Source organism: Rattus norvegicus, chromosome 2 (assembly GCF_036323735.1).
Source record: "Rattus norvegicus strain BN/NHsdMcwi chromosome 2, GRCr8, whole genome shotgun sequence".
Taxonomy (NCBI): domain Eukaryota; kingdom Metazoa; phylum Chordata; class Mammalia; order Rodentia; family Muridae; genus Rattus; species Rattus norvegicus.
The window spans coordinates 85345062-85366503 of record NC_086020.1 but is presented as its reverse complement, the minus strand read 5'-3'; the positions used below and the strand labels follow the sequence as shown (position 1 = coordinate 85366503).

At 40.3% G+C, this 21442-nt stretch overlaps 1 protein-coding gene across 3 annotated transcripts in view; it reads right to left on the bottom strand.

Moving 5' to 3' along the window:
- Positions 1-21442, bottom strand: part of Sema5a (semaphorin 5A) — a 431215-nt gene that overhangs the window by 85435 nt on the left and 324338 nt on the right. For all 3 annotated transcript variants that reach the window (NM_001107659.2, XM_063281754.1, XM_063281755.1), the window contains one exon: positions 2233-2440. In NM_001107659.2, the coding sequence (NP_001101129.1) occupies positions 2233-2440 (208 nt within the window). The remainder of the gene's footprint in view (positions 1-2232; positions 2441-21442) is intronic.

Below are 21442 nucleotides of genomic sequence, written 5' to 3'. Positions count from 1 at the left end.
TCTGGAAACTTAAAGTTGTTTCTCTAAAAAACAAACTACTATTTTTTTTCTATAAATCATTTTAAAAATCCAAGCATGCAGTGTTTACAAAATAGAGTCTTCTTGTGAGTTTTAACTAGGGAGGCTTTCTCATCCTTCTATATGAAGAGGACACTTGGAGACACACATTGGAAGACACACAGAGAGATGCTTGGTCCACAGTCTTTAGAATTTCCTTCTCAGAGGGAATACTAAGCGCCAAGCACAAGCGGACCAACTGTGGCACACAGAAGTCCAGTGTATGGGTTCACAGTGGAGCTGTGCTTGCTTGTCATTTCACTCTGAGCAAGTGAAAAATAGACAGAGGGGAGATTCAGCCACACGAGTTTCTCCTCTACTACGGAGACTGAGGAAGACGCACACGTGGCCTTATTCTCCTCAGAGAAAGCAAGAACTGCTCACTTGTGGCATCTGCACCTGGTGGCTCCAGCCCCTGTGGATTCCAGATGGGACGATGGCGTCACAGACAGCAGGCACCATACCTCTGTTGGTAATCCTACCCGTGACTTAGTTTCCTGAGCTGAAGGAGCTGAGGTGACCTATACTCACTGAATGAAAGTGCAGTGAAAGCAATTCATTGTCTCATGCTTTGCAACTGTGCTCCTAGTCAATGAATGCAAGCAATACTACACATGGCTCAGATCCATGTTATCCTGCCTGTGACCCTGTCCTGACCCCGGCAAGTTCTCAGGAGAACAGATCTAACAGAGTAAGACTTGGGAAACTGGTTTCCTTCCAGCCATGCTTGGCTAGGGTATGCCTCTTGGCTACCCCCCAACTATCCCTGTTATTTAGTGAATGATCAGCACCCAGAAAGGAGTTACATCTGCCTCCCAGTAGACTTGCAGAAACATACACAGAGTAAGTTTTGAACAACCATTGGTTAAAGTTAGAAATCAGACATATAACAACATTCACAATACAACTCTTAAGACCATCCTGATGCTGTCCTTCAACTCTTGACACCAAGGAAATGTTATGCAGATTTCATTTTATAGAACCATCTTGAAAGAAACATTGTAATGGTTATACATTAAAAAAACCCTTTAGTCTACATTAAGAACATGCAGAGATTTTATAATGTATACATCATCCCATTTGATTCTATAGCAAGTCACATGTGTGAGCTGAGACAGCGAGCCTGAAGTATGTTGGAAGCCTTGGTCAAAATTATCAGTGACAGGTGTGTACTGTGAATTTCCTGCCTCTGGCTCCCTGCATAGAAACAGAATGGCCCGTGCATGGCAGGGTCCTGTAAGTAGTATAGTAAAAATGTCACTTCTACATAAACCGTCAGGTATGTCTTGCTTAGGGGAATTGCTATAAACAAGACTACCAAGCTCCCCTAAACCAGAATTGTGTCAGAGGCCAGAATACATTTCTAGTTTCCAACACTATAAACACTTCAGAGCTAGTCAACTAGTGTTCACGGTCCTCTTCCATTTCCTAAGCACCTGGGCCTGAGTGCTTCCAAATTGCACTAGATATTCCCTAGAAAATAAGAGGATAGCTCTGGAGAGCTGGCTCAGCCATTAAAGGCCAGGCTCACAACCAAAAATGTAAGAAAATAGGAGGGCAGAGCTGGGAATGGGGAAGTATTTAAGGACTTGGCTTTCCCTGCACCTCCAGTATTTCCTTCCCTTAACTAACTGATTACAGGACAGTGGGACCTTAGGAATAAACTGCAGCCAAAGGTATGCTATAGATGATTCAGAAAGATGGAGTTTTGGGCCAGCATTGATGTTTCTTCTCAGGGGGCTCTAAGAAGAGTATGAGCCTACTTTATCTTACATTCTCTCTCTCTCTCTCTCTCTCTCTCTCTCTCTCTCTCTCTCTCTCTCTCTGTGTGTGTGTGTGTTTGTGTGTGTGTGTGTGTGTGTGTGTGTGTGTTTGTGTCTGTATTCAAATAAAATATTAACCTATGCTGGAGCATTAAATTCTAGCATTATCACTGAGAGTTATCACATATTGAATAATTCATTTTCACACCTATTGCTGCTCACAATTGTTAGACACATGGTTCCTCCAAAGATATGCAGACTTTAGTGGCACCACAAAAGCCCATTTCGATGAACACCCTGTATCCTGGAACATAATAAGTACACAGACACACGATCCTATGATCCTATAGTCTTTGGACTGCCAGAGGCTTGAAAGGCTGGCTCAGGTGCCCTCACCCTTGGCATTCCTTACCCACGTGTTTGATGAAAATGGCATCTCTTCAGGGGGATCTTGACCACATGCTCCTGTAGCCCCACAAATAGGACACTCTGGCTGTGGAGGATCTTTAGGCTCCTGATGGGCTCACTCTTCCTCTCTGGAAAAAGCTCAATCTCTTCTAGCAAACAGCTGCCCGAGCTCTGACTCAGCGGAGCCCGCACTTTTTTAATGGTGCCATAATCTGTGAAGACAAAACAGGAAAAAAATAGAGCAGACAGGTATCACAGTTGTGCCCAGTTAAGCACAATATGTACAGAACACATAGCCAGAGTTCTTCAGTCTATGAAGTCATTTGAGCATCTTTCAGTAATGTAGAGGCCTCTTGGGTGGGCCATACTGGATGGAGAATTCATGCACTGATATCCTTTAAAGCTCTGTAGTGATACCCGAGTGTGTCCAGTGGTGAGAACGGCTGATCTGCCACTTGCCTCTCTGGTTGCAAGTTCCGAAACAAGGGGCATGCTAAACCTCATTGCAGATTAAAACAGCTGCAGAATACCAGAAGAGAAAAATCCAAAAGGAACAATCTTGGGTCACTGATGTCAGCGTGGTGATTGCTACCCATTCATGGAAGAAGCAAAGTGACTTGGAACATAAATACAAGGTCATTTTTGGGCATTTGGACTTGACATACGTCTGAACTGATTCAAGTCTTCCCAGGGTCATACATTTAGTATTGCCTGTGGTGAGGGCCTCTGCACCATGCAGACTGCAAATAGGCAGTGAGGGATGCAGAGCAAGTTCCTTTTAGGTCAGTGGTTCTCAACCTTCATAATGCTTTGACAGTTTAATACAGTTCCTCATGTTGTGGTGACTGGTGACCCTACCTTCCAAACATAAAATAATTTTTGTTGGCATTTCATAACTGTAATTTTGCTACTGCTATAAATCATAATATAAATATCTGATATGTGACTTCCATAAAAGTGTTGTTCAACTTTCAATGGAATCATGACTACTGCTTTAGCTTACTCGTCAAGGGCTTAAGGGGGAAGTAGATAACACCTCTGTGAGGGAGATGCATGGGAGCTTGAAGGGCACCGTTGATTGCCTGCAAAATCCAGATATCTTGAAGCAGCAACAATAGCTATTGGTACTCTCTGAAGTCATCTTTAATATACAAACTGAGTAAACCCACCATGATATCAAGCTTTAAATCATAGTGATTCTTATTTTATAAACACAAAAGCAGCTTTAGAAGATATCTTAAAAGCAGAACTAAAACTAGGAAGTTTTGACTTGAAGGAGCTTCAACCAAATAAATGGAAAAGACTGAAGAGATAATACTTTACACTTTGTATCTCTATGGAAGTCTTAGATGATACGACTATCTACATTTAGAGAGAAAACACATGGGCACACGCATATGAGTTTGGCCTTACTTAAAATGTAAACCTCAAATATCTCCATTTGGCTGCATATCATATACACCATGTCAGTAACAACTGCTTAATTTTACTTCAAGATAGCTGAAAATACTGAAAGAGCTTGAAGGGGCTTGAGACCCCATATGAACAACAATGCCAACCAACCAGAGCTTCCAGGGACTAAACCCCTACCCAAAGACTATACATGGACTGACCCTGGGCTCCAATCATAGGTAGCAATGAATAGTCTAGTAAGAGCACCAGTGGAAGGGGAAGCCCTTGGTCCTGCCAAGACTGAACGCCCAGTGAAAGGGATTGTTGGGGGGAGGGCGGTAATGGGGGGGGGAGTATGGGGAGGGGAACACCCATATAGAAGGGGAAGGAGAAGGGGAGGAGTTAGGGGGATGTTGGCCCAGAAACCGGGGAAGGGAATAACAATTGAAATGTAAATAAGAAATGCCCAATTTAATAAAGATGGAGAAAAAATACTCAGCAAACATGGAAAACTGAAAGGAGTATGTCTATTTGCACTAGAAAACAGGCAACAATACCCATTCAGAAAATTCATGGCTCATAAAACATAAGCCTGAAAGACCATTTTGATAAAGCCTTTATTCTACAACAAAACTTCCTTCTGATTTGGTGACCAGAGATCATGAGCTTGTGGGAAAATTCAGCTTTGGTGATTTCAGTTCACCCGGCACAGGACAATGGATAGCATCAGTAACTACAGCTCGGAGGCCGGCACAGAGTACAATGGGAGATTCAGGGAGAAGAGGTGACTTCACTTCTGATATCTCAGCTACAACACTCCGAGACTTCTAATGAACACTGGCAGATAGAGCTGTCAGCTTCCCAGGGAGCGACAGAACATCCACTCTTCTGTGACATATCACAGTAACAGGGAGAATGCCAGTTCAAGTCAAAGGTTGGGGAAAGCCAGTGTGGCTACTCTTGGCAAGTGACATTGCTCAGATAGGAAAAAACAAAACAAAACAAAACAAAACAAAACAAAACAAAACATCACTGTGGTAAAGCTGAACCTCCTAACCAATTTCTAAGGCAGTGAGGGACAGGACAGATGAGAGTCCTATAGGAGAGTCACCATGATTACTTTGTGAATATGGCACCTAGCATGTGTGCAAGAACCATGATCTAAACCAAAACATATTCAACAGTTAACACACTGAGAGACCTGCCAAAATTAATAATACCCATGGAATCAGCTTAATAGGTACTTAAAATTCTTACAAAACTGCAGAAAGAACCAGATTTTAATACAACTTTAATAATTTGATTCCAATAAGACATCCATGATGAAAAACATTCAACATATGCTTTCTTTTGCACCCTGTACCCAGTGCTCCAGCCAATTGGTTCTTGGCATTTGAGTGAAAGAATCATAAATGAAGATTCTATGATCCAGAGCTCTGCTGTTCCTCCTTATTTATGGGCATCTGGTAACATAAGTCCCTTATAAATTCTCATTCCATCCATGTCAGGATTATTACAGAGTGATTTCGAGCCACACAATTAAAGCTTACGTCTGTATTCTTGCTGCCTTTTCTCCCCTTGCCTGACACTCATCCTTACTCTGTGCTCACACTCCCTCTGTTACGTCCCTCTCTCTTATAGTGATCTTGAGGATCGGGCACAGGGTAAGAAGGCATGCCAGTTCCCTGTACTCACCTTAATTTTAGTTGTATTTTTGCTTCTTATGCACCAGCTTTTCTTAATTTCCTATACAGTATTAGTATTGACCTTATTTAATCTTTGAAAAACTATTATGCTTCGTTCTCATCCTTGCTCTCACATTACTCTATCGTTTAGCCATTCTTACCCCATGTTCTTTTCTTACGTACTTCACGACATTCCTCTCCAGTCCCTTTACTTCCCAATCTTTTAGTTAAGTGCGGTTTTCCTCTACAAATCTTGCCCCTGATGTCACTCATTTGCTAATTTTTCAATGATTATTCTTATTTTCTCTTTAAATGATATATTTATTAATTTATTGAGGTTTTCATACAGTGTTTTATTATATTTAGCTCTTCTTTCCCAAACCCTCCCAGATCCTACCTCTTTACTCTCATGTGCTTACCTACGAAAATATAAGTTCTCTTCTTTTATCTTTAAATACACTGAATGCAATTTGTGTTATCCAGCTACTCTTGACAGTGTGTTATGGAGTGGTTGGTCTAAGTGGGGTCACATTAGAAAAGAAAATCCATCCTCCCTCTCCCAGCAGGTAACAAACCCCAATATCCCCATAGCCAGTAGTGACATTTTTGTACCCATTTCTCCCTTGTACAACTTCCACACTACAATTTTATTTGACTTAATCTAATAGAGGTCTTGGATGTACTATATCAACTGCTATGAGTTCCTAAGTGCAGTGCCCTGTTGTGTCTGGAAAACACCATTTCCTCTGAGTTATTTCTGACTCTTATGATCTAGCATACTGTGTACTACTGATGCTGTTTTCTCTCCTCTGTTCATTCATGATATAGTATTTGGCTTTATCCACCTACTGAAACCAATCAACCATTCAACAGACAAACACTTTATGGTTGATCACTGAGATATGAAAAATTTCTCAAATGTATGAAGACTAATCCATGAGGATAATATCAGACCTCATTAGAAACACACAAGCACAGTATGAAAGAATAAAATCCAGGTCCTGAAAATAAGTGGAGAACTACCAACCAAGATTATTACCTCCAAAAATGCTCTCATGTGAAATTGATGAAGAGCAAAGATATTTCAAGAAAAGCACAAACTGAAGCAATTCATGATCAACCTGATACTGCAGAAGAAACAAACAAACAACAAAATTCAGAGGAAGGAAGTCTTAATCTTGGGGCACAGGAAAAATACATCTTGTAGGAATAATAAAAAAGAAATTAATCGTGACCAAATCAGCAAATTCGAAAACTGCTTATATGGATGGAGAAGAAGAAAAACAGTATGCATTTGAATCATTCGGAGAAGCAACCAATGATACGTAATGAATCAGTCAATCACCTTTCAGTGACAATCCAGAATGTAAATGGTCTTAACTATTTAGTTAAACCCAGTTTAGCTGATTGGATAAAAACAGCATCCAATTGTTTGTTGCTTATGTTATGTGCTCTGCTCTATGTGTCACAGTATAGTTAAATGTAGGCACTGACAAATACCAACAAAGGAACAGTAATACATTTCTACACACACACACACACACACACACACACACACACACACACACACACACACCCCGAAATCAAACATGTAGGTCTTGGGAGAGGATCCTTTCCCCAGCATTCCATTCCACTCCAATTATTTCTTAGTAAATAGTCTCTATTGACGCCTCCTTCTGTTTCTAAAGAACCATCAAGCATGTAGTGTATCAGCAATTTCCCTTGGAGTACTTGCCATGTCACATTGTAGAATTTGCTTGCAGCTTTGATTCTCAACACATATCATCAGTACTTTAAATTATCCATGCCTTTATGCTATAAAAAAAAAGCACGACAGATGCTTCATGGAGCACCTTTGTTAGCTTTTGAGACCACTGTGTATTGTGAATTGTAGAGTTTTCACTGGAAACACAAAGCCTTCTACCTTATAGAAACATGGTGGTCTATTTATAAAAAAATAGAGTTTTAATAGCTTCCTACCATTATTCCTCAGCATGAAATTATCAAATCACTTTACTACCGACTTGTATTGTATTATAAGGTTTGATTTAAAAAAAAAAAACCATTGCTGTTTCAGATTGATGATATGTTTTACTAAACTTTTAAAGTAAATTTTGGCTTTGGATTTCAACAGAATTTCCAACCATTTCTTAAATGGCTACTCTTAGCACTGATGATTATGAAAGCCAACTAATAATTAAATCTGGAAGATGTTAAAAGTTTTCTTTACCCTGAAATATCAACTATCAACCAAGATTTAAGAAACAATAAAGATAACTATATCTTTATATACACACAGTTTGTTTTACAACATTTCTATATGCTTTATTGTCAGTGAATATTTAATTTGTATATTGTCTATTTCTATGTATCTATACCCCAGTCACTTGAAGATTTATCAAGTGAGATGGGATCATAAGTGGAATTAACTTGGAACTACTCTAATAAGAAACACACTTCACTGGCAAAGATACATACAGACTCAACAGCAAATGCTGAAAGTGAATATACCAATATGGTTGGAGAAAAAATAGGTGTAGCTGTTGTCAAATATGATAAGGCGTACAAGATAAAGTTAGAAGACATAAAAGGCCACATTGTATCAATAGAAGGAAAATTCAACAGCACTGCAGGCTCACCCAGAAAGACATAGTGACATTTCTGTTTTTATGTTTAAAAAACAAGGCAGGTAGGTAAAGACACATTTAAATGTTTATACATGAGATGAACATTTCTAAAAGTAAGGGAACAAGGTGACAGCCTCAAGAAGTAAAGACTACACTATACTGGGTCTCTAGACCACTCCTCCAGAAACTGGATGGCCTCCTTCATATGCCTGTTAATGATAGCAGTGGAATTCTTGGCAGAGATAAATACAATGTAGAAACAACCTTCACCATTGGCTTTTGCTACTGATCAATCTTGAAGACATGAAATACCAGACCATACATAGAAAATGTCTTGCTAAAGGGAACTGTTGTAACAGCAAAACATAATTTTGTTCTCAACAATCATTGTCATAAGAAAATAAACAAAGGGGAAAATAAAGAAAAAATGAAATGGTAAAAAATGCAGAGTTTGAACAGGGTCACATGAAATAGACAAAGTTCAGTTTCAACTTGACTACTAGGAGAGAAATATTTCAAAATCCCTGCAAAAGAATTCCAGATGTGAGAAATGGTCCCCAAACCCATAAGCTTTGTTTTCCTCCACAGTGGGAAAATAGGTCCACATCTCTGGACAAATAAGTTACTGAGCAAGCTGTTCAAAGATTAAGTGAGAACAAGATTGAAATGTTCGGTAGAAGATAAATTGGGTTTAAATGAAGTTATATTCTAGGAGCAGGGGTTGGCTATCAAGCCATGACCTCCACCTAGCTTTTGTGTGAAGAGGTGTAAATGCATAGGTTATCTAGTTCATTACCATCCACTGGAGACAGACTATCTATAGAAGTAAGCAAAAATATTTGCAACTAGCTATAGGTTTAAACTGGTTCAAATATTGATTTTTGTTTTATATTTTATTCAATACAATATATTATTCATGACATAAAATTATTAGGATATTTTAATTATTTTATAAAAATCTTTGAAATACACACACATATATAATATATATGTATGTATGTATAAATTCGTCACTTGGGATACTATGGTTTACTGTAACAGACAACTTAGGGATATACATGATGATATCTTGATTCTGTCAATAGAAAGCTATGTGCCAAGCACCTCCACCCATAAATAAAGGACAACTCTATACTCCCCAATATGAGAGCTTCATTTTTCTGCATCACATATTAAATCTTGCTGTATTATATTATTTTAATAATAGGTTCTTTTTCTACAAATGCTTGATCATCTGTGAATATGATAACTGCTCTTCATGGTTAACTTAACTGGACCAAGGAGACATATCTCTGGGTATGTCTGTGAGGACATCTTTAGAGATATTCACCTGGAAATGCAGATATCTCCCCCTTGAATGTGGGTAGAACTGTCCCAGGAGTTGTGGTCTCAGACTGAATGAAAAGGGAACAGGGAGAAAGTGAGCCATTCCCTGCTCTCTAGTTCCCTATCCATGACTCCTTCCTCCATATCTCCCTTGCCTAAATGAACTATATCTTTGGAGTAATTCCTCCTTTACGTTATTTCTTGTTAGTCACTTGTTACAACATGACAACAAATGCACTGAACAGTTCCAATTGTTCTATGCTCCAAGTAAAGTAATGGAGCATCATCCAGGTTAAGGAGGAGTGTATGGGCTACAAGGCCGGGGAATGCAGCCATGAGCCCAGAATATGGACTACAACTCCTGTGTGTGAAGTGATCACAGGCAGGTATATGGTGCTCCATGAGAGAGGTTGTAATCTTTGTGATGTCATTTCAGAACCTGACAGATTGGAACAAACAACTATGACCTAAAAGACTGTTCTATCTGCTCTTCATTGTCCAAAGTTTTCCAATCTCCTAGAAGTGCAGCTCTCATCGCTCTTCCTTGGAATGCTGGTTGCTATCACAGCTTTGACATGACATTGATGAGATGGATGGCCACAGCCTGAATACAATATACAGTATAGTTCAGGTCCTAATGAAATGTAAAGGCTGACACAACAGGACAATACAGATGGCAAACAAGAAGAAAGTGAAACACATCCTGGGCAGTTTTATGTCAATTTGGTACAGACTAGAGTCATCTGAAAGAAGGGAGCCTCAAGTGAGAAAATGCCTCCATGAGATCCAGTTTTAGAGCCTCAGCCCATTGTGGGTGGTTCCATCCTTGGACTGGTAGTCCTGTATTCTATAAGAAATCGGATTAAGCAAGGCATGATAAGCAAGTCAGCAAGCAGTATCCCTCCATGGCTTCTGCCTCATGTGCTGCTTCTAGGTTCCTGCCCTGTTTGAGTTCCTGTCCTGACTTCCTTTAATTATGGGCTATGACTTAACTAAGCCCAACACTTCCCTCCCCAGTGGCTTTTGGTCATGGTGTTTCTTTGCAGTAATAGGAGTCCTAACTAGGATATATGATTCCTATGTTATGCTAAAAGGAGAGTACAGATGTCTACCATAATGTACAAAGACAAAATTATATAAAATGTTGGTAAAATTTCCCTCTGATATAGGAAATGAGGTCATTTTTTTCTTGGAGAATATAAATGCTGAGTTTCATATTTAGTCATCTTTAAATAGAAATCACTGTCTAAAGAAAGATTTCAAGTGACATGATAGGGTCTATACTAAGACTTTTGTAGTTAAAAGAGATCAAGGCTCAGTCAAGCTCTGTAAGTTCAAAGGACAGGATACTAAACCAGTATTTGGAATCTTTTTACATGGACCAAGTGTTTGGCCTGTATTTATTTTAAACAGTGTTTTTTTGAAAGTACTGGGAGAATGGCAGAGACTGTCTCCAATCGTCCAGCAGCAGCAGTGTGGCTGATGGGTCAGTCAGTGCCAGCTGAGAGGGCAGAACCTTTGGTAAGTAGTGACCATCCAAGACAGAGATGAAGCTCTGATTGACAGATCTGTGTCTTCTGGAATTCACTACAGGAAGAGTCAGTACTCAGGTGATGCCAACTCCAAGACACGTCTGACTGACCCAGGAGGCTCTTAGCTCCCATCACCTCCATGAGAAAATGAAGCAAGCAGAAAAACAAACCACTTCAAAAAAAAAAAAAAAAAAGGAACCAATCTACTACCACCAACAACAATAAAAACAAAAACGATGTACTTCTGTTTCATTTTTAAAAATAAAAGGCTTAAAGATTTGAATACATGCTAAAACGTTTCCAATAAAATATGGCCTTTATGTAACCAATTCCTCTGATGCATAAGGTGTTATGTGCAAAATTTAATTATTAGTGACTGGGATTTAATTGTATTTTTGCCTTTCAGGGGAAATAGTGGATCTTTTCTAATTTTCAATGTTGTAGTGGCTGACGTGGATTTAATAGTTTCAACAAGATTCTATTTTTTTCACTTAGAGAGTACAAGTCTATTTCAATACAATCAATTGCAACTATCCCTCCCTGGTGAGTAAGCATGACATCTAATAAGATAGGGATTGCTATGAAACCAGCTGTGCCCATCATGATTCCAACATTGAAGTCTCCATTCTAGATACTGCAGGATGCAACAGTGTTGGGTACACAGTGTTCTAAAGAGAACAGATATGTGGAATGTTATCAGCTGGTGTGACTAGTGTCCTTCCAGAAACAAGAGGCCAGCACACAAAAAGGCACAGGCATAGAGGGGGACTTAGGAGATGAAGGCATTTACAAGACGAGAATAGAGACAGAGTGAGGAAAGAAGGGGAAAGGCATTTCACTTTGGACCTCAGGCCCCAACAGGTGTTGTCAACTCGTGATTCTCCAGTATTTATTCTGGTGCTTTCGGCAGATTCATAATCAAATCTGTATCAAAAGTCAAGGAAAACAAAATGTAGATTTGGTTTTCCAGATTTTTTTTTCAGAGCAACTTCAAACTACATTTTTTCCAAAATACTCTAATTCAAATGTTAGTCCATTAGGAAGTACGCATGCAGCACAAAGGGAGACGCCCACCATGCACAAGGCAACCCCAGTACAACAATAAAGAAAAGGTAAATTAACATATTTTAACCTTGTATAATCACAGGGCTCATACTTAGAAGAAGTTTATTTTAAAATTATTTTCGTATAAACACACACACACACATATATATACATATATAAGTATAATTTTGACACATAATGGTTTGGATTAAAATATAAAAATTAACATGGAAGATGCTTGTTTTCAAATAATTGTGTTAATGTCTCTTCTGGGCTTTGAGGGAAAAACCAGTACTAAGTGAGCATTCACAGGTGAACTGTGAAGAACCCGAGGAAAACATCTCTGTTTATAACATTTCATTTGTGAGTGGGGAGAGGGAAGGAGGGAGGGAGGGAGGGAGACAGAGACAGACAGACAGACAGACAGACACGCACAGAGAGAGAGAGAGAGAGAGAGAGAGAGAGAGAGAGAGAGAGAGAGAGAGGGAGGGAGGGAGGGAGGGAGGGAGAGAGAGAGAGAGAGAGAGAGAGAGAGAGAGAGAGAGGAAATTGGGAGGTGTTTATGTGCATGCGTGCGTGCGTGCGTGTGTGCGTGCGTGTCTGTGGGTGTGTGAGTCTGTGACTACAAGGGCACACACACACACATGCTGAGAAGGGTCTTAGGTAGTCTGCTCTGCCACTGTGCCTTACTTTCCTGAGTCAGGGACCAGGCTTCCTGAATCTAGAGGTTGGTTGGCAGCCAGCAAGCTCTAGCAGCCCTCCTGTTTCTGATCACCAGACTGGCCTTAACAGCTTTTCACATGGTTTCTGGGGATTTGAACACTGTCTTGTGTACTGAGCACTGTTACTTGGCTGAGCTAATTCCCCAGCCCTAGTGTGAACTTCTTAGGACACAGTTTCTAGAATGTTAGTTTTCTAAGCATTTCACAAATAACATCAAAACTATTTTTGCAGGAAGAGTGCAAAGACATGAAGGATGGAGAGAGGAAAAAAAAAGAGAAAAGAAACACACCCAATACACAACATTTGTTGGCACTGTGTGGAAACTATACTTGTCTTTTTCTTTCTCTTATTGAATATTTTCTATTTACATTTCAAATGTTATTCCATTTCCTGTCCATAAACTTTCTATCCCATTCCCCTCTCCCTTCTTCTATGAGAGTGTTCCCCACCCGTCCACCCACCCCTTCTGGCCTCCCTGCCCTGATATTCCCCTACACTGGGGAGGTCAAGTCTTGTCAGGACCAAGGGCTTCTCCTCCCATTTATGTGCCACAAGGCCATTCTCTGCTACATATGCAGCTGGAGCCATGGATCTGTCCATGTGTACTCTTTCGATGGTGGTTTAGTCCCTGGGAGCTCTGGTTGGTTGGTATTGTTGTTCTTATGAGATTGCAAACCCCTTTAGCTCCTCCAATCCTTTCTCTAACTCCTCCAATGGGGACCCCATTCTCAGTTCAATGGTTGGCTGTGAGCATTCTCCTCTGTGTTTGTCATGCTCTGGCAGAGCCTCTCAGGAGACAGCTATATCAGGCTCCTGTCGGCATGCACTTCTTGGCATCAGCAATATTGTCTGGGTTTGGTGGCTGTATCTGTATGGGGCTCGATCCCTGGGTGGGGTAGTCTCTGGATGGCCTTTCTTTCAGTCTCTGCTCCAAACTTTGTCTCCATATTGTGAATTATTTCTTGTGTAATCTGAGCTTTTGTGATAATATCCACCTATCAGTGAGTACATCCCCTGTGTGTGTGTGTATCTGTGTGTGTGTGTGTATCTGTGTGTGTGTGTGTGTATCTGTGTGTGTGTGTGTGTGTGTGTGTGTGTGTGTGTGTGTGTGTTTGTGGTTGGGTTACCTCACTCAGGATGTTATTTTCTAGTTCCATCCACTTGCCTGTGAATTTCATAAAGTCATTGCTTTTAACAGCTGAGTATACTTCATTGTATAAATGTACCACATTTTCCATATCTATTCCTCTCTTGAAGGACATCTGCATTCTTTCCAGCTTCTGGCTATTATAAATAAGGCTGCTCTGAACATAGTGGAGCATGTGTCCTTGTTATATGTTGGAGCATCTTTTGTGTATATGCCCAGGTATGCTTGTCCTGATGCTTACATATGATCAAATAATTTTCAACTCACTGCAATGTATATATGATGAAATGAAAGTGAAACCTTACAGGGAAGTCACTTGGCCTCATGTGAAAATGACTTTATCCTAACACACCCATGATCGCTGATCAATAAAAGATGAGTCAGAAAGTTTAATATATTTTACGAATGGCACTGAAATATACTTTCAAAACATAGGATAAACATGTTTTATCTGAAATGTAATAACCATTTTAGGACTTAGACATGTAACCCGTTTAAGGCATGGATATACTCCTTCACTTTGTAAGGAAAGGTTAACAGTCCTGCCAGCAATAGGAGACACATTTCTTCAGGACAACACATAAGGACGGAAGGATTATCACAAGGTGCTAACTTATCATTCGTGCTCTGTCTAGAGTCTGTCATACTTTTAAGGGGATATTCTCTATTCAAGATTCCAATCAACGAATACAGAACAGAAATAAAACCTCTGAAAGGCAAGCCGCAACTTGGACAATGACCCTCTGTGATGGTCAGAGATTTCACTGTGGAGTCCAGGACCGCTCAGCAGGAAGTTAAATGATTTTATTTCTCACTGCACAGTAGGCTGTGCTTGCTTCTGTGCTGCTGTAATCCAGGAGCTTTGTGTGTGTGTGTTTGTCTCATCGACCCAGTTACAGCAAAGATATAGAAAGCCTTTGTATTTGCATCTGTTACCAGCCAAGCATTACCAGTGTGGTAATGATGAAATACCTTCTCCCACTCACTGGGCAGCCTGTTGCTATAGCAACAGATCATTATATAAAGTTCATCAATTTAGCTAGCTGCTATCCCAATGTGGCAGACAACTAATACATTACCAAAGTTCTTTTTCTTCACTTGAAATTTGAACAAATGGATTAAATTGTTCTTGGTACTTGGAATCAGCATTGTGTCTATATAGCAAAGGAGAATTCTGGGCAAAAAAATAGGTCTTGCCGGCCAGTACATGCCTAAAAAAACAGATTTTAATGAACATTCTTATCAGATTTAAGTTGTTTTTTCCTAAAAAAAATATGATCATCAGCTGAGAAATTTTGGTCATGTAGCAGTCTTTGATTACAAAGAATTATATTCAACTACAGTCTAAGGATCTAGATGTCACCGCACATAGGCAGCCTTGTTCATCATAGCCTTCTTGGCTTGCAGAACAGTACCTGGCACACAGTAGGTACTGACAAAGTGCACACTGTTCAATAGGTGGGACAGACACCAACTAGGCAACTAGCTATAACATTTACAAGTGGTGTAAACTCTGTCTCTCATCCTGGTGCCCAATTCACACTGTTGGGGCTGTTAATAATATAATGATAACTGAGAATCGGCCATTATTCCTTCTTCTCTGCTGCTTGGCCTGTAGTTGAACAACTAGCACAGCCAGCTTCCTAACTCCATTAATACTCAATACACACAAGCAGAGGGCAATGCTGTTTCTTTTATAGCAAATTTGACTGCTTTGCTAAACAAAACTTCCACGGCCTTTTCAGTAGGCTGAATCTAAGCTGGTGCTTACAGGAAATTTACCACTGGAGTTTCCTGTGAATAAAAAGCATATTACATTAAAAACAAGAGTGCAATTAATAGAGTCCCATGGGTATCCTTTCTGAAGTTTTCAGCTAACCTCACAGCTTAAATCTAGCTCCAGCCATTCTCTTAAGGAAGCAATTCAGGTTTCTAAAAGGAAATTACTTTCCTTGGATTTATTATATCTGAATTACAAAACAACCACCCAGTTGGCAGCCCTTGTCTGACACAGACCAGGCAATACCGCAGTCTAAATTATCCCCTCACCCCAAGTGGTGGGATTTACACTGTGTCAGCTTCTATTAGTTGTCGATTAAGATAGTTAAGAAAATCTGTGCTAAGCACATTTGCTCCTATGAAACATTCATTTAAAAGAATGATAACTCTCTCCTCAATGGTTAAGGAAAATTATCTTGTCGTTCTTTTGAGTTGCTTCCTTATGTCTGTTATAAAATAATGTGTGATGGACCAAGCTATGTGGAACCCTGAGTCTGTGATCTCTCTTCAGGAATGGTTGTATCCATTCCTACAGTTTTGAAGATAAGTTCAGGTCTCTATTGTTGGCCTAGCACATTTCATACAGGTTTAAAGAATTTGCACCTCATACTGTGTCCTAGAATGCCTAAGAACTCAGAGGATACAGTCTGTTTCAGTACTAAATATCAAGAATGTTGGTGCTAGGATAGAAGACTCAATGGAGGCCATCCCACCTTTTAGCAGCTTCATCTTTGTCCTTCTCACCCACAATTCCAGCGGATTGACTGCCTTAGCTTTACTTCCCAAACACTCAGACCCCTTATCTGACTGCCTGTATTGTTTATTCTGCATTTTATCCCAAGAAGGCCTTCCCTTCCCCTATCATCCAGAAAGCATCTCTTGGAGCTGGGACCTGTCACCTGCACTCCAAGCTGCTTCTGACCTGCAGGTCATGCAAAGTCTGTACATGCAAAGTCATTCTTGCATCAATGCGGGTAAATGGTGAGATCAAACTGCAGGGTGCAAGCACCTGCATTTTTACATGGTGTGAGGTCCTCTGGACATTAAGTGATAAGCCTCATTCTCGTCTTTGGCACTTTGTCCACTGACCACACAATCAGGCTCCAAGAAGGGTTTTTCTAAATGAAGGAATCAACTGTGGTTCCTATTTCTGCCTTTTAAAAAAACATTCCTGTAAGTTCAGCTTTGAACTTCTCATACTTGTGTGGTTGTTAATGACAAATAATAGCAAAGAGCCACATAGTTAAAATTCTGCCATTTGTTTGAAGGAATCAGGTAGATTCACTGTCCACTGATTTCTACTTACCTTTCAAGTTGTGTTCTCCCTGAAACACACCAGAGAGGCAAGGTGCTGATATGCTTAGTGATTTGAAAAGAAACTTGTGGTGAGAACAGACCTCTTAGTGTAGCAGGCTGGTTCCCAAGGTTTATAATAATAGAACGTACCCTCAGCTGTTCCTGAAGTGGATATTCCCCTTGCAGCCCTAAAGGCAGTAATTCAGCAGGGATACAGTACAGCAGGGATTGACGTAATTAATGGTAACTCCAGGTGGACCTCTGCAAGGGGTCTAAGATACTCAAGTAATCACTGATTAAGGCCCATCGATTTCAGTCCACATCATCATGGATAGCAACAGGAGGGAGAAGTGCAGTAGAGGATAGGCTTCTAAAAACATGATTTTTCAAACATCCTTTTGCCCCAAATGATCTATCATATAAAGCAATTGGCTCATTTCTTGCTTCTTAAAAGCACCTTCTGTACATTAGTCAGAACCATGACAGTGATGATGATTAGGGGGAGGATGACATGGCCAAGAGTTCTCTGTCTATTCCAGAATATTACCTTATGTGCTAAACCTCCTACACAAACAGGAGAGGCCTGCAGGCAAGGTGTGAACATCTACTTATGGTTTATGAAATGGACAGACATTTCTCTTCATTCTAATGAAAAACTCTGTGCAGCAGACAGCTGTGAAACTTCCTCTAAACTGTGTTGTCCATTTCTCTTTACAAAGACCTCACTTCATACGAACGTCCTCCTTGTGCTGAGGTGCATTAGCTAACGTTACAGAAATTACATTGAGTATGAATTGGTTTCATTCGCCAGAAATGTGCTGCAAGTCTCTCAGCAACTCAGCTTTTGCAAACTCCTTCAAGTTAAGGGTTCAGTGCTTCAGTTACACGTAGTTGAAGACTTACCACAATATTTGACAAGAAGATATTGGCTACTTGCCATTCCTCAAGAAGAGTCATGTGTCCTCACAATTTAACCCAAAAAGAAAAGGCCATTACAGCATCAAAGCGATGGGCATATTTATTATCCATATTTATTATAATTCAGTGTACAGTGTATATACATGTCAGAATATCATGTGGTGCACCTCACATATATTTTTTTCTCTAAAGTTCCTACGGTCTTACCATGAAATTAGGAAAGTGCTCTACAACTTGCCTAGATGTCTGATGTTATACACACACACACACACACACACACACACATCTCCATCCTTGGGCTGGGAGAAAGCTCACCTGGTGAAAATGTTTATCGAGTTGAATCCCCAAACTCACTTTAAAAACCCAAGAAAAAAATGTATGCTTAGAATCCCAGCACAAGGAAGTAGAAACACATGGATGTGTGGGTCTTGCTGGCCAGCAAGCCTGGTCTAACCAGCAAGGCTAATTGACATCTCAAACACAAAGTAGATACCACCTGAGGACAGCTTTGGAAGACAAAATTATGGCATATGCATGCACACATGTGCATAAACACATACATAGATAACCCCCACACAAACGTGCAGACACACATGAATATATACACACAGCTTATATATGAATTCTGATCAAGACTGATAGCCTAGTTGCCATTTGCATCCCCACAGGAAAGGACAAGGCAATTGTACAACAAAGGACCCATAGCCTGCTCAACTGCTTAAGTCAGCCACTCAATAGTGATTTACTACCTGACACTGCCTAGGTTCCCTTCTGGTGCAGAACAGCTAAGAATTTACCTGTATACAAGAATTAACCCATTCATTATTTACTGGTATCTGGGTCATGCCATTGTTACAAATACTTCAACTTTCAAGGCTTTTTTGTTGTTTGAACCCTCAGGTCCATGCTTCCTGATGAAAGGTATCACCTGGCAAAATTACTTTTCACTTCCTAGCTCTGTTTGTGGGAGGTGTGAACTGTAGTAAAATGTACTACACAGTGATGTTTGGGTCAATAATGGAGCTGAACAATTTTTATTATCTAGTACCTGTCCAGTAGTTCTGAGGTTCAGATAAATACATGTTTCCTAGTGTGACCATTGCCTACAGCTCTGTACAATCCAGTGTCATTACCCTAGGGCAATGGGTTCCATGTGTAATGGGCTATGCCATCCAGGTTTATGTGTCTACTGAAGGACAAATACAAAGTAAAGTATGGATATTCTGTGCCAACTGTTGTCCCAGGACACTACTAGCTTTCTATAACACTGGCATAGAGTCCCCACATGCTCCTTTGGATAGAATTTGGGGATAGAGAGTTTTGAGTCAAGAAAAGGCTCCATATTGGGTATGGATTGGGATTTCATCGCCATTTTCCTAAGAAGAACAAGACCAGGACATGGAAAAGGTGGTAGAGAAAAATAAGAGAGACAGCAGATAGCAGCAAACCACTGAACTGAGAACGGGACCCTTTTAGGAGGAATTAAAGGAAGAATTGAAGGAGCTTGAGACCCCATAAGAACAACCATGCCAACCAACCAGAGCTTCCAGGGACTAAACCACTACCAAAAGACAATACATGAACTGACCCTGGGCTCCAACTGCACATGTAGCAGGGGATGGCCATGTTGGGGCACCAGCGGAAGGGGAAGCACTTGGTCCTGCCAAGGTTGGAGCCCCCAGAGCAGGAAAATGTTGGGGGTGGTGGTAAAGGGGGTTGGATGAGAAGGAACATCTTTATAGGGGAGGGGAAGGGGATGGGGGGTTATGGACAGGAAACTGGGGAAGGGAATAACATTTGAAATGTAAATAAAGAAATATATACAAAAAAAGACATCAGATAGCTACCTATATCTTAGCAAATCACAAATGATCAAGAGCTCAGGGTGTGTGTGGAAGTCAAAGAAACACTTACTGCATATGCTCAGGATTGATGAACATGAACCGACACTTTGTAGTACACTTTCTAGTCATGGAATCAGGAGCCAGAGATGGTGAAACAAGGTCTGAGTCAGGAAAACCCTTCTGCTCCCTATAGGACAGGCATGACACATGAGCTTAAATATTTCACATGTGTAGAATAGCTCTGAAGTGTGATTCTGTTACTAAAAAGAAAAGCTGGAGTATTCAGCTCTTAAATCAAGGACCCCTCAAGCCATTGATTTTAGTGGTGATTTCCAACTTGGCTCTCCAAATCTTGTGGCTGTAGGTTTGTTAGCACTCCAGTTTGTAGAAATCTAAACAAGCAGCATATAGAGAACAAGTTGCAAATGAAGGTGAGATTTCTGGTTTTGCCAGAGACTCAGTTGTGTCATGTGATATTTTTCTGGACACTGTCTTATGAAAGGATGTTCTTGTTGAAACAGATACATGGGAGGATGTTTTGCTAAGAACAGATATGTGGTGTTTTTCTGGAAGCAGCCTGGAAATAGGGCATGCAATGTTTTGCTAGAGTGGATGTTTGTTAGAACATGTTATATTTGGAAAGGGTATAAACATAACCTAACAGACAGTGGATGATGCTGTGTGTTATTGCTTTGCTTTGCTACTGTTTGCTGGTTTTCATTGGGCTTTGCTAACACTGGTCATCATGGGTCACCTTGCCTTCTTTGGTTACAATCATTTGTCATAACTTTGTAGAGAAAAAAAGCACTAAAGAACTTCTGGTGGTATTCTGGCAGCTTCTTGATTCTTTTGCTGACTTTGACTAATTGGCAGAGCCTCGAGGTTTCTTCTGGACTGAACTGCCTTTGCTGATTCGTGAAAGGTGTTTGCAATTGGATTGAGCTACCACTGCTGGTCCACGTGAACTGAACTGCTGATACCTTGACAACACCAACTGAATTTGGCCCAAAAACTATTTCTACACAGGTCCACATCTTTTTTTGTCCTATTAACCTTTCTTTACTACTACCTCTGGTGGATGGTGGGCTACAAGGGAGGTTAAAGCATTTAAGTACCTTTATTAAAGTAAGTTTTAAAAAATATAAGCCTACATATAAGTCTTAACCAAATTTGCAGTTTTGTTAACTGAAATTTGGAATTTAGGTAGCTGTGCAAGTACCTTTAATCTAAACCAGTCATATCTGGACACAAAGGGCATCTTCAGGATCAAAAAGTAAGATGCAAGGGTGTAGAGATGGGACTGGAAGGTGGCCAGTGACCCCCCAGGACACAGGAATGTTTCTGTTTCCTGACATGACATGAGCCATAGTTCACAGAACAATATTTAATACTCAAGTAATTTACCACAGATCTATAGGACACAGGGGCACAAATCAAATCCCAGGTCACTGAAACTAAGTAAGAAGTCAGAGCTGAGAGAAGACAAAAAGGAGCTGTGTCTGGGACTGACTGCATACTGTACATGGAAGGCAGGGGGTGGGGGGTGTCTAGAATCTCAGGGACACAGTTGTAAAAATTACAGTGTCCTTGAAACAAGCTATCAGAGCTTTGGCCTCATGTCAGGAATTTAATAAAGCCCAACCTAGGCAGCTCTTAACTCACAAAGAGGAGGTAAGGCACCCAGAGATGATGTAAAATGCTGACAATATTTAAACAACACGATTCTGAACCAGAGGGAAAAATTATATTTTATTTCAAGGAACCACAGGTAGTTGTAAAGACTGGCCTTAAAAGACCCAATTTACCAAGGGCAAGTCCAGGCCTCTGAAGCTGAAGCTATTTCTTTCCACTTTCAACCAGTGTTCTGATAAGCACAAGGTCAGAGCCTTAAAATTAATTAA